Raw genomic sequence first — 15002 nt, forward strand, 5'->3', positions numbered from 1 at the left:
AAAAGAAGTATTACAGGAATTTGGTACTAGACACTCTCTTCTAGACCACGTAGTTTAACCCTACAGTTTTGTAGATGAGGCAGTAGGCTTAGGGAATGGAAATGACTTCCCTCAGGTCCCCTTAGTACTTGGTGGAAGTGGGATGCAAGCTCAGATTTCCAGACTCCCACTTTAGTTATCTTTTTAGTACTATCACAGGGGTCATCGTGGACTATAAGTTGAACATGAATTAGTGGTGGATTCCTATAGTGAGGAACAAAAGCAAGCAAAAAACAAGACAGGTCTGTCATTTTCTGAGACAGTGAACTTCCAGGCATGAAATGTATTGAAGAAGAAATGGTCTATTGGGGATGCTATGTAGGTTTTTTTTTTTAAATTAGGTGGGTTGGGGCTAGACTATATCACCTTAAAAATGTTATTCTCTTCTAAGCAAATAACAGCTAGCATTTGAAGAGAGTCTCATTTGATTCTATAATTCTTGGGATATGGGTTAAAGAGTAGAGACTAATTCTTTGGGTGTAGATTAAAGACTAATCTCCCTGAGTTTGCAAAAAATTGAATTTAAATTTATTTAACATCACTAGAGATGCATTCTTCTTCTATCACTTTTGGCTACACTTGAGGAAAGTCTGTGAGTTCTCAGAGAGTGTTTCTCTGTAGACTTTGTCCCAGACTCCTGAGTTTCCCTAGAGGGCTTTACATGGTAGCTTCTATGTAATATCATTTGTTCTTATTAGCATATAGCTGTAAAGGTAGCTAAAAAAACCCCAAAAAACGAGGGGGCAGGCAATCTTCCTAGAATACCAAATGACTTCAGCAAGGGATATATGATGACTTTAATCTAAATTGCCTATACAGATTCTCATCAGAGTACTAGTAAATTCTTTTCCTCTTTTTATTGGGTGGATTCACTTTCCACCTCTACATTTTAATCTTGTTATTTCTGTTCATCCAGGAGCTTTTCAAGCTTTAGACTGAGAATGCCCAGATACACTCCAGTTTTTTTTGTAGTGACTCTTATTCTGATGTGAGGTATTGAGAGCAAAAAGTAAATTTACCACTGGAGACTGGCAGCGGTTTTTGATTTTGTTATTTTTTAACCTGCTCTGCTCTCTCTGTTGGCCCACACCATGTGTAACCCCAAAGAGATGCCAGAGAATATTCTTCAGAACACAGTATGAATATTATTGTCTGTTAAACCTGAATACAGCCACATGTTGGCTCCAGAAGTGGATCAGAGCTATTGGGTTTTTTGAGGGCCCTGTGGCAAGTGGTTGGTACTGTTTTAGAAGATAAAGCAATGATACAAAAAGAGACAGTAGGCATAGGCACACTGCTTTGAGAAAGCCAAATGTCAAGATACCTATTTAGAATTCATTTTTGTGCTTGGGACTAGGAAATAGAAGGAAACCTGAGGAGTTTGAGGTAGGGTTGGTTGGGGAAAAAAGACTTAAATTAACCTAGCAGCCTTATTTCCCTTATTTCAGGGTTTCAATTTAAGCCTTTGTGCCTCAGAAATTTTTCTTCCCCTTCTTAGCACCTGATTTTACCTCTCTTGGGGTCATTTGCATCAGTATATAGTTTCCAAGGAATGGAAACCTGCGTGAAAGAAAGGCTGATTGCAGGTCAACTCAAAATTCAAGCAACCTGTTCTTTTGGAACTGGTTTTATTCACTCAGTTATATGACACCTGGTTAGGGTTAAACTTATGTAGCTTTTAGGCATGCAGAGCATGGAGCTCTGAGCTAGGTCCTCAGCTACACACCAGTTCTGGACTGTCAAAGTCAAAACAAATGTCAAAGGTTTTCAAAGGTCAAACTACTGTCAAAAGAAACAATCTCCACCAGAAATAATCATAGAAAATGAAAAGATAGAAGATAAAAAGCGGAGAAAAGATGATTGTAAAGAGTAAAATGACAGATAAGAAATCAGCTGGTTTTTAGATGTGAAGGTGTTTCAAGGACTCAAAAGTCAATACTGAATGAACTGGCATGCGGAGGGATTATTTATTGAAATTTTAAAAAATCATCTGGAAAGGGCCTGTGAGTGCTAGTCCTCACATCTCCTATTTTACTCACCTGTGCCTTTCCTGGTCCTTAATGCAGAAAGCACAAGAATGAGTTACAAAAACATTACCAAAGCCAGGAGTAGGAGGAGAAAACCAACACCATAAAATAAAGATCTCATACGCTAAAAGCCACAGCAATGCAGAATTTTCTCTTTTTTGCTTCAAAAGCCACTTCTTGGGAAGAAAAAAAAATCCCTAAAGGATATCCATACTCTATAACCCTCTGGCTCCAAGAGATTGACATAAATTAAAATATTTAAATAATTTTCTTTTCCTTACCTCTTTGGGTGAAATCCATGTCCCTAAAGAGCCACATTGCACAATACTTACTTGTCAAATTAACATTCAATACTTACTTGTCTCCTACAATCCCCAAGTTGATGGTTGGGTAGCCATGTTCCTGAATTGTTGCTAGTAGAGTTGAACGATTGCTGTCTCGAATCTTTCCTGGTAAGAGGTCATCTTCAGGATTCAGCAACTACAAGCCACCCCCCCCCGAAAAAAAGACAAAATCCCACCGATTAATCTCTTAAAATAATGTTTCCTTGAAGGGTGCAGTTGTCACAAACACACCCATTCTGCTCTTACATAATTCAATAGGCCCTGAGCTTCTTCTGTCCATACTCTGAAATGACCTTTATGTTCTAGAAATAAGTGAATACAGAATATATCCTGAATAAATACAAAGTAATTTGGGAGTTTGGGAGAGTAGCAAAAATGATGGGGTTTAGGAAAGGCTTCATAGAGGAAATGACCTTTGTGATGAGTCTTGAAGGTTGTGGAGGTGTTGAGGGAGAACACAGATGCCTTCTGGGACATCCTATGCAAAAAAAAAAAAAATGAAATACTGTGTATGGGTACAGCACATCAGTCAGTTTGGTGTGAGTGCGAGAAGAAAAAAGGGACTGGGTTAGGGGCTGAGCCTGTGATTCCACTGGTTGGGGGAACTCCAAGGTTGAGAAAACTCATTCTACCAATAAGTCAGCAGTTTCTCTGCAACCTACAGTCATAGAGAGTTGCCTAGAGCACTGATAGATTAAGGGACTTGTCTAGAGTCACAAAGCCAAAATATGTCAGAGGTGGGACTTGAAGTCAAGCTTTCTTACTATATATACCATATAACCTCTCTCTGAGGGAAGGAATGTGGAATAAGTCTGAAAAAAAAAGTCTGGAAAGATCAGTTAGATCTAAATTGTGAAGGATTTTAAATGAGTTTGTATTTGATCATGGCAGCAACATGGAGCCCTTAGAGCTTCTTGAGCAGGGCCAACCTCTGCTTTAGTGACATCAGTCTGGCAGCCTTGTTGGGGATGAATGCAGTAGCTGGGTGCAGAAGGACCAGTTAAGAGCCTAATGAAATTATCAAGGCAAGAGATGATGTGGGTCTAAACGAGGGTCAATGTATGAGTAAAAGGAAAGGAAGAGATATAAGAGATATTGTGAAGATGGAATTGAAAAGATCTCACAACTTATTGAATCTGGGTTGGGGAGTGAAGATATGAAGATAACTCTGAGGTATCAAATCTAGGCAACAGGAAGGATGGGACTGTCCTTAATAGGAATAGGAAAACTGAAAAGAACGGTGGGTTCAAGTCAATAAATTTTTTTTTTTACTAAATATCTTTCTTAGGACATGTTGAGTTTGATATGCTTATGGAACCCCGAGGTGGAGATAATAGAATCATAAAGTTCCTAGGTAATTTGGGGCCTTAAATTTTACAAATGAGGAAACAGGAACAGGGGCTCAGTTGCTGCTGTATCAATCACTCAGAGGTAGAATTTGAACCATGTTATAGATCACAGATCTGAAGTAGGAGTTCTTAACTATTTTTGTGTAGGTGTAGGTAAGCCTGTGTGCTCTTCTCAGAATAACAGTTTATTGCCTCTTGATTATAATCAAAGGAAATGCTAAATTTCATTTAGAGATTCATCAAAATAAAAATGTGATTCTCCCATCTGAGTTCAAGGACCCCCCTGAAATCTATGCATGGACCCCAGGTTAAGAACCCTGCTTTAAGCTAGAAAGGACTTAAGGGGCCATTTAGTCCATCCTCTTTATCTTTCAGTAAGAAAACTGTAAAGTTCAAGTACTGCCACCCTCTTCATTTCCCCCTCCACTCTAAAAGCTCTTCATTGTATGTCTCTTTGGTATGAGATAATTTCCCCCTCCCTTTCTTTCCCTTCTCCAGGGGCATCTCTCTTTCTGACTCTTCCATTATTCTTTTGAGATCATTCCAACTTGAGATCAAACCCATGTGCTCACTCTAAGTAGGCTTTTCTAACTGTTCTCATGATAATAAAGTTATTAAGGGTTATAGGTATTATCTCCCCACTTAGAAACATAAATAGTTTAACTCTATCCCTTAAGATTTCTCACTTATGTTTTTTTTATAATTCTCTTGAGTTCTATTAAATTAGCATTAACTTTTCTATTCTGTGCTGATCTTTTCATCAGGGATGATTCAAGTCCTCTATTTCATTAAGTATGCATTTTCCCCCTGTAGTATTATACCCAATTTAAATGGGTAGATTATTTTTGGTTGGAATCCAAGCTCCTTTGCCTTCTGGAACATCATATTCAAGCTTTCTGTTCCTTTATTTTATAGTTGCTAAATCCTGTGTAAACTTGATTTTGGTTCCACAGTACTTGAATGATTTCTTTTTGGACACTTGCAGTATTTTCTCCTTCTTCTAGAAGCTTTTCATTTTGCAATTTCTTTCAGGAGGTGATCAGTGAAGTCTTTCAATTTCTACTTTGTTTTATAATTCTAAGATGTCTGGGTAGTTTTCCTTTATAATTTCTCAAAATAAGAGCCTAAAGGCTCTTGAAATTTTTTACCATGGCTTTCAGGTATTCTAATAATTCTTCAGTAAGGTTTTGCACCTTTAAAAAAGCCATCTGGTAAAAACTTCTGATTTTTAAGAAGTGATTTTCTTTAGTATTTTTTTTTTGCTTCTTTTACCAGGGTATTGTTTTTCTTTTCACAATTTTCTTGCATTGTGTTAATTTCTTTTATCAATTTCTTCTCTTTTGATCCTTTTTGATTTTTTAATTCTTTTGCTTCTTAAAAAAATCTTTCTGGGGGCAGCTGGGTAGCTCAGTGGATTGAGAGCCAGACCTAGAGACAGGAGGTCCTAGGTTCAAACCCGGCCTCAGCCACTTCCCAGCTGTGTGTCCCTGGGCAAGTCACTTGACTCCCATTGCCTACCCTTACCAATCTTCCACCTATAAGTCAATACACAGAAGTTAAGGGTTTAAAATTAAAAAAACAAAACAAAACAAAATCTTTCTTTATTTAGCTCTTCTATGAATTCTTGTTGGGCTTGTGCCCAAATTACATTTTTCTCTTAGGATCTGCTTATAGATGTTTTCAAGTTAGTGTCTTCTTTTGAGTTTATTTATTTAAAAGGCATTATTCTCAGGTATTTCATCCCTTCCTTCTTCTCTATGTACCATATAAGATATTACCTGACAGAGATGTATATATAGATTGTGTCTTTTTCTTAAGACATTCCTCTATTGATGGACATTCTCTCAATTTCTAGTTCTTTGACATCACAAAGAGAGTTACTACAGATATCATGGAATATACAGGCTCTTTTCCTTTTTCCTGATCTCCTTGGGAAACAATGGTATTGCTGAGTCTAAGGGTATGCACAGTTTTATAACTCTCTGGGCATAATTCCAAATTGCTCTACAAAATGGCTGGATCAATTTGCAGTTCCACCAACTGGTGCTTTCAAATTAGTATGATTTGGAGAGTGGTCTGTGGTAATTTTCCTCCTGGTCTGCATCTGGTCCTTACTCAGGTAGGGCCCTTGCTCTCCCATGACTACAATTCTTCTCTGTCCTGGAATTGGCCACCCAGAATTGGGTAATGGGTGAAAGAATTGTCAAATGGTGCCCAGTCCATTGATCAATGCAAGCACAAGGTTCCCCTATAATCTTTCTGCCCAAGTGTTCAGCTTCTTATTGTCCTTGTACGTTGAGTGCTTCTAGTGCTGCTGTTGCTCTTAAGGCACACAGAAAGTGCTGTTTCCAACTGCATTGTGCCCTAGGCCAGCCTCCACCAGTGTCCATAGACCTCTCCCTCCTTCCATCCCCACTGTTTTTCTAGATCTGAAAAATTATTCAATGTGACATTTTATTTGTTATCCCACTCAGAATTTGGTTTGATACACTTTATTAATTTTTGCTCTTTTATTGATATTAGGCATTAAGTACTATGAATTTGCCTCTGAATAAAGTTTTGGCTGCATCTTATAGATTCTGACATGTAATATCTGTATTATAACTTTTTAATGTACTCTGCTATTGCTTTTGTAATTTCCTCTTTCATTTGTTCATTATCAATTTTTAGTCTCTATGGACTTTTATATTCATTACATCATCATTTACAACTAATTCTATTGAATTACTGAGTAAAACTGTATATCAAACATCTGCTTTTGTAGATCTTCCTTTGCCTTTTATGACTTAGCATGCGATAATTATTTTTCCTTATGGCTGTTAGAGAAAAGGCATATCTTTGGGAAAGGCCTCCTGCCAAAAGTGTGACTTGAACTGAGTCTTTTTTTTTCTCCCTTAATCCCTTACCTTCCATCTTAGAATCAATACTGTGTATTGTTTCCAAGGCAGAAGAGTGGTAAGGGCTAGGCAATGGAGGTTAAGTGACATGCCCAGGGTCACACAGCTAGGAAGTGTCTGAGGCCACATTAGAACCCAGGACCTCCCTGGTAACTTTGGAAAAATAGTTTCAATCGACTAATCTTAGAAGCCAGATTGCACAATGTTTATAAGGGATGAAAGTCATGGAATATAGAATATAGAAGGCTTCTTCCAAGTTTAAATAAGAAGTGAGCAGTTTGGTCTATTTTTTTAAGGGAAGGCAGAGACATGGACTTGTTTGTATGCAGCAGGGAAGGAGTTAGGAGTCAGTAAAGAGGGAGAGATTTATGATTAGGGAGAGGGAATGATAGTGGGAGCTATCTGCTGGAGAAGATTGGTGGAGATGGGGTGGAAAGGAGCTGCCTTAATCATATACTGGAGTGAAAGAGGAGGTAGTAAGGGATATCAAAAGAAGAATGTGGGGTGAGGAGACAGAAAGAAGGAGTTCTTGTTGAATGGCCTCAGTTTTTTCGGTGAAATGTGGGAGTAGGTTCTTAGCTGAGAAATGGAGGAATGGAATATAATGCGAGGTAAGAATTAAGAAGAAAAAGTTTGGAGCAGCCTCTGTGATGAATGGGTTAAATGAGAATTGATTATAGAGAAGCAGAAGGATAGCCTGGTTGAAGTAAGAATCTAGTTGATATAAGATAACAAATTTGTTGGGGATTCAGTTAACAGTTTTGTGACTTACTCCAAGTTCCTTTTAGCAGCATGTGGTAGGAAAAGATGTGCCTTAGCTTAGGCCTGGCCCAGTATATTTGGTGTTAAGTTGACAGGCTTTTTCTTTTCTTTTTTTGCTATGGCATTGTGGTTAAATTCATTTTTAAGTGGAGGAACAGTATTTCAGAAGAATGGGAACCTTGGATGACCAGATATAGCGTTTTGGTTTTTGGTGGTAATAGTATTATTTGTGGTATATATAGAAAATTCTTTCCTAGCTTATGGAGCAATTTTCTATTCACCCTGTTTGATTGGTACATTGCATGTCTAAAGATTTTGATAAGGATAACACAAATATTCTTGGTCTCTTATTATCATAAATGAAATGCCATATCAAAGAGCATAGAAATAAATTGTTTTTGTTATCAGGAAATTAAGTCAGAGATAAATGAATTTTTGGCCTTCAGAATATTGTCACTTGAAGAGTGATTCTCTTCATCATAGGATGAGAGAATCACTGCTCTTAAGCTGGAAGGACTTTGGAAGCCATATAGTTGAATTCCCTCATCTGGCAAACAAAAGAAAGTTCCTATCTATTTCTTAACAGAAGGGAGAGAAGGCATCTGGGCTTAATGGTAAGGTTGGAGAATCTCCTATAGAGGGCTGTAATCAGGGGTTCAATATTCACTGAATGCATAAATCATATTAGGCTGACTTGTGCTCAAGGGGATTGCATTAAGAGTGTGAAAACTGACATGCTCTTACTATATGAGTGGCATGAGACATGCCCAAAGAGTGACACATAATCTACCTCAACAACTTGACTTCTGTACCAGCAGTTTAATAAAACCACATTCTCTGCAAAGAGTGGTCTCGGGAAAATATTGGAAAAGCCAATGGCATGACCATGTATTCCCAGAGTATATAAGCTTTATTTATAGAGGGTATGGAGAAGAATAGGAAAATGAGGTAGATTAAAACAGATAAGATATACACTATGCCCCAATTTCAAAATGGCCTCAACTGTTCTCTGGGGGCAGTTGGGTAGCTCAGTGGAGTGAGAGTCAGGCCTAGAGACAGGAGGTCCTAGGTTCAAACCCGGCCTTAGCCACTTCCCAGCTGTGTGACCCTGGGCAGGTCACTTGACCCCCATTGCCCACCCTTACCACTCTTCAACCTATGAGACAATACACCGAAGTACAAGGGTTAAAAAAAATGGCCTCAACTGTTCTCTGAAACCAGTGATATTCAATGTGAACTTGTACTATGGATATTATCTGATTTTCAAAGTAGAGGAGAAAAAAGAAAAGATGGTCTTACTCTGTCCACTGCAATCTCACCAATTTGAGTACACAGGATTTCTGGAGGTCCTACAACTTTTTATGATTATGTGGAAAAATCACTGGGTAACATAAACCCACCATGGAGGACTTGGTATATTTGCATGATCTTGTATTTAGAAAGCTGTTAGAAGAGCATGAAGAAAGACTGTTGGAGGTTTTAGAGAAGTTAGGGGGTATTGGTCTGAAGCTGTCAATTTACAAGCTGCAGTTCTGCAAAGTTTATTAAGCACATAGGTCATATAGAATCCCAGTAGGGAATACTGACCCTTGAGAATATAGAAGAAAGGCTCTTCATTTTACCATGTCTGCAGGATTATTAAGAGATGAAGATTTTGCTGGGATTTGGATGCTACTATCAAAAATTTCTGTAGAACTATTCATCATTGCAAAATTTCTTTGTTTTCAAGGTGATTTCATTCATAGTTATATGACTGAGATATAGGGATGTGGTATAGTAGAAAGAGCACTGACTCTTGAGTTAGACAAAAATCTCAGTTCAAATCTTGTCCTGACACAATCCCTCCCCCCCCCCATAACCTTGATCAACTCTCTTATCCTTTCTAGATCTCATCTGTAAAATGTGGTGGTTAGACTAGATGGTCTCTTGGTTCTATGTATAATCTTCTTAAAAACAAAAATTATAAGGTCAAAGGAGGGAAGTCATTACTGAACCCTCAGGTATAGTTTATAGATCATTAGTCTAATATGTCTGAGCAGGCATTTAAAAAGATGGTTAACTGCCTTCATGCATGCACTAGTGTTGGCTTTTATAGACTGAATCAAGCTCTTTATGTTTCACAATGAAGCTACACTAGAGGGCTTGAAAGCAATTTTATGCCAGAAGAGTAATGGATACCAAAAGCTTACTGCATTTACCAGCTGAGGTCTGAATGACAATGAGAAAGACTCAATATTTCATCTACAAATTAAAGTTCTTGGCTTTGAAGTGGGATGTCATTGATACATTCCAAGGCTGATGAACCAAACTTGATTCCAAATATGAATGAATAATAAACCACTGATTTATATTCTAACAAGTGCTAAGTTAGTTAGTGCCAGTTTAGAATTTGTTAGGAACAATAACTAATTAAGGTCAGTGGGTATTACTGGCCAGGGAAAAACCAAAGTGAATGCATGTTGTTGTCTTGTCACATCAGAAATCTTGGATAATTTGCTAAGAAAAGAGTAAAGGGAAGATACATAGGGAATGGGACCACTCACATGAGAAAAAGCTTAGTGTCTAAGACTCCAGAGAATAACACTGAAGGTCATAAATACTGTAGCACTGAACTAGGATCTGCCTTGGTTATCTGTGGTGACAAGTGTAACTACAGCAAGACTGCCTATGAACTGTGCCACAGGTAAGGAAACAAGAATCCGACTCTCAGGAAACTCAAGTTTAGTTCCCCAAAAGGCACCTTGCTAACAAGAGAGTAGAAGAAACCAGAAATCAGAGTATAAGAAATGTAATACTGCACCAGAGTATAAATGGTTCTACACAAGGTATAAGAAAGCAGCAGGTATTGCCCACGGCTTACTGATCCACAGTGACAGAAATACGCCATGATGATTGTCCAGGGGACACTTGGACCAAAAGACAATCAAAGCTGATGTAGAATGGAGTCTACTGGCCCAAAGTGACAGTGAAGAAGTGTTCTGGGTGTAAAGAATGAAGGTTTAATACATGTAGCTAGACAGTGACCAGTAAGAGAAATCCAACATATGATGTATATACATGTAAGCTATGAATCAATTAATCAATCAAAATTTATTAAGTGCCTATTAAGTGTCAGGTACTGCTAGGCTCCAAGAATATAATAACAAAGATATAACAGTCTCTGCTCTTAAGAAACTTAACTTCTTTTGGGGAGCCAACATGAGCATACAGAGCACGTTTGTACATATATGAAAATGATTTATGAGGCAAACTTTTTTGGAAGGAGGGTGTTAGCATCTGTGGGGGAATCAGAAAAGATGTCATGTGGTTCTTGAGCTGTTCCTTGAAGGAAATAAGGGATTGTTGGAGACAGGGTTCAGGAAGCAATCACTTTTACTGAGAGATAGCTAGGGCAAAAGCAGGGAGATATGAGATAAAGAGAAATAGCAAAAAGGCAAGTTTGGGTGATCTGCTGATAGGAAGAAATGGAAAAGGGAAAATTGTATATAATAAAGAAGGAAAGGCAGGTTGAGGGCAGGCTGTGAAGGATGCTTAATGGAGGAGTTTTTATTTGATCTTAGAGGCAATGGGAGCCACTGAATTATTGAGTATAGAATCGGGGCAGGGAGACCAATTAGGAAGCCGTTGCAATAGTCCAGAAGGGAGATGATAAGGGCCTGACTCCTTGTAATGGCTATCATGTGTGTTCTATGATATATAAGCTTCATAATATAATGCAATATCCTATTTGTACGTGTCTTCTTTGATGAATTGCATTCAACTTTGCAATATGTTTTGTATTGATTTTTTTATTTGACTGTATTTTGTTGACTAACTTTGTCATATCATGTTATATTCCATATTTATGCATATGACATGTGTTTGCTAAACTGTATAAAATTCAAATGTGTGTATTGGGTTCTGAGTCCCTGTATGTGACTTGTGGATTTGAGATGACTTCTTTAGACTATGTTGTTTACGTTGTATACCTCCAGTTGCACATGTGTATGCCTGCTGTCTGACTTACAGGGTGCAACCCTGCCATCCCTGTCACCCCTTTTTAGGAGCAATATTGCAATGTGGAATGCCTCTAAAACTTAGAACTTTAGTATCTCAGTTTTGTTCCAGGATTGGTGTGAAAAAAGTGAATGAGCTGGAAACGCAGTTGTATTTCTGGACCCAGGAGTCTTGGTAGAATCTTGACAAACCAGAGGAGCAAGAAAAGATGAATGCCTACAGAAAGTCTTCACCAGGCCCTCATGCTGACTGTTGATTATATACACAGAGATAGAGTTGTTAGGATATTTATATAAAGAATTTTCTAATTTTCCAAAGGTGATAAAAGACAAATTGTCCTTAAGCCCAAACTTCTCTTCACTGGAATATCAACCTTCAGAAGGATACCGGAGAAAGAGCTATTGAGAATTCTCCTAATGCCCTACATTAACTTTTTGGTTGTTGATCTGAGTTTCTTTTAACATGGTAATGAGGGAATGTCCAAGTTGACTTTAAGACATTCTTCACATAGATATGGTAGCTCAAGCCACAAAAGGTATACTTATTAGAAGAGATCCTCCTCCTTCCATGAACTCCAAGCCTATGGGAGGTCTAATGCTTGTTGCAATAAGTTACTAATTATAGTGAATATTATTAAAACATCTTTGGTTGTCCCTGTAATCTTTTTTTTAAACCCCTTACCTTCTGTCTTAGAATCAATACTGTGTATTGATTCTAAGGCAGAAGCGTAGTGAGGGCTAGGCAATGGGGGTCAAGTGACTTGCCCATCATCACACAGCTGGGAAGTGTCTGAGGCCAGATTTGAACCTAGGACCTCCCGTCTCTAGGCCTGGCTCTCAATCCACTGAGCCATACAGCTTACCCTCACCCCTGTAGTCTTGAGGGTAGGAACTGTTTTGCTTTTGTCCCTTTGTATCTCCAGCATCTAGTTCAGGGCATAGTAAGTATTATCTATAGAATATAGTATTTAATAAAGGTCTGTTGAATTAAATTACACAGTACATTCTTCCTTGGTTCAGTATACTGTGCTAGGTTTCAAGGGACTAACAAAGATAAGATACAGTCCCTGCTATCAGGGAACTTACATATACCAATAAATATAATAGTGAGATAGAATTTAATAGGGATAAACATAAAGACCCATACTTGGGACAAAAAAGAATGAGTGTATAAACAAAAGATCAGTGCATGTGTACATTTGCAGATTCATGCAAAAATATTCTGACACACAAAATGGTATATTTAATATATATGATAGAGCAAAATAGCATTAGCATCAATAGTTACTCATGAAATACCTTGCCACAACCTACAGAACACCATAGTTCCATGGGACACATTTTAAAAATGGTAAAGTGGATATAAAATATTTTTAACAACCTATAAAGACACTTAGATACAAGGCTCCATATTCCATAAGTCTCATTAAGCCCAATTCCTGTTTCTGAACACTGTATTTGAATTATTTGGTTCATGGAATACTAGACTTATCCAGCTTATCCTTTACTATATAGATAAGGCTGATAGAAGTTGTTCTCTAATCCTATAAGGCTAGAATTCACTAGATAATAATGGAAAAAAGATGAGCATATCTTCTCCGAACTAAACAAATGTGGAATGTTGATTTCACCTTTATAAGCACCATAAGAATAGATATTTGTTTTGTCCCAGAGGAAAAGCTATGGGGAAAGTAATGTCATATTTAGGACTTTAGGAAACAAAAAAAAATAGGAAATGATAAAAATAGAATTTTTTAAACTAAACAGTTTTTTCAAAAACCCCTTATATTTTTTGACAGTAATATTTTTAATATTTAAAACATTAAAAACTCTTGTCCAGTCAGTCAGTCTATAAGCACTTAACTGTTTAATATGTGCCAGGAACTTTTAAAAATCTTTGTTATAAAGTCTTGAACTTCCAGAAATGAAAACTAGATATTTAGCCCAAGAATTCCCTTATTGAAACATTGCCAAACCCAGACAAAAGAAGGACCAAGAAGGCTTGGAAGAGTCATCAGCTAGAAGAACCATCACAAACTTAATTCAATTTCCTGAATTAGACCTAGAAACAGCATTTGGACACATTTGAAGAGAATGCTGCCTTTAAGAGAAGAGATTAATCATCAATCTACTCTTGGTGATTAACAGTCACATGGCCTTTTGAGCTGGCAGCAAGGCTGGCTGTGGTGTCCACTCCCAGCCCAAGGTTGGTCCAATATCTCAGTAGCAGGAAGGGCACACTTCACTGCTCTTCTGGCCTAAGTGGTGAAAACACTCAAGTATATACAGTTTCCAAATGGTGATTTCTATCTGTTTGTTCTAAGGGGTGTGATGGATACACAGAGGCTACTGTCTATAATACTTTAATCAATCAAAGGACATTACAGCATCTGAACATTTAGTTTCTAATTGTTTGGGGAGTATTCTTATTTTCTTTACCTAAACTACTTGGAAGGCATTCTCCTGCTTTCGTGTTTAGAGCACCATCTTATCATAGGATCATAGATCATAACTGGAAGGACCCTCAGAAATCATCTCATCTAAACCCTTCATTTTGTAGAAGATGAAACCGAGACAAGTCTTCAATATAGACACAAGGAATGTAATTCACAACATTTCAGTAGCTCCACAATCCTAAACAGAATGGTTGTTAAAAATGCATTAAGTTGGGGCAGTTGGGTAGCTCAGTGGAGTGAGAGTCAGGCCTAGAGACAGGAGGTCCTAGGTTCAAACCCGGCCTCAGCCACTTCCCAGCTGTGTGACCCTGGGCAAGTCACTTGACCCCCATTGCCCACCCTTACCAATCTTCCACCTATGAGACAATACACCGAAGTACAAGGGTTTAAAAAACAAAACAAAACAAAACAAAAATGCATTAAGTTGAAAATAAGTTGTTTTGTTTTTTTACCTCATTTCCTGTTGACATGACTGCAACTACTGGAAACTTATTAACTTCAACTTCTGTGACACCAACAGTTGCCAGGAGACCAATCTCTGATGGGCCCATGTGGGTTCCCTTGGCCAATACACATTCCCCTCTTTTAATGTCATGGCCAATGGGTCTGAAAATAAGAGTACAAACACAAAGGATGTGATTTAGAATAGCAACTTTCCAGGGAAAAGATGTACTTTGTACACCTTTAGTGATGGAGGTCATTGAGGGATGAATACAGGGAAATTGGATGAGGCCACATAATATAGTACTTATATCTTTAGAGTAAAAAAAAAACAACTGCCTATTATTTAAACATACTGCTTTAGGGCAGGGATTCCTAAAGTTATTGTGGGATGGATCCTTGCTTAGGATTAGATTAAGGCAAGATTCACTCTTTCCACTATTAAATATTAACATTGCATATATATATAATTTCCACCCTTTTGCCTACTATAGCATCACTAAAGACATACATACTCTCAAAGTGGAAATATGAATGTATAAAGGTTACTAATCTATAATCTTCAGCATTTGGGGGGTTTAATGTGGCTGGTTAATTCAGCTGATTACAGAAATATGCTAACCAAGTTAGTCTTGAGCCTGAATCTCACATGGGGTAATTGAATCCTCTCAGTTCAACAGACACATACAATG

The 15002-nt window shown here is 37.8% G+C and overlaps 1 protein-coding gene across 8 annotated transcripts in view; it reads right to left on the reverse strand.

The window, feature by feature from the left end:
• The window catches only part of GPHN (gephyrin), a 787688-nt gene that overhangs the window by 74307 nt on the left and 698379 nt on the right, over window positions 1-15002 (reverse strand). For all 8 annotated transcript variants that reach the window (XM_044664832.1, XM_044664830.1, XM_044664831.1 and 5 more), the window contains 2 exons: window positions 14322-14475; window positions 2425-2546 (listed from right to left, as the gene is read on the reverse strand). In XM_044664832.1, coding sequence (XP_044520767.1) covers window positions 2425-2546; window positions 14322-14475 — 276 coding nt within the window. The remainder of the gene's footprint in view (window positions 1-2424; window positions 2547-14321; window positions 14476-15002) is intronic.

Source organism: Gracilinanus agilis, chromosome 2 (genome assembly GCF_016433145.1).
Source record: "Gracilinanus agilis isolate LMUSP501 chromosome 2, AgileGrace, whole genome shotgun sequence".
Classification (NCBI taxonomy): Eukaryota; Metazoa; Chordata; class Mammalia; order Didelphimorphia; family Didelphidae; genus Gracilinanus; species Gracilinanus agilis.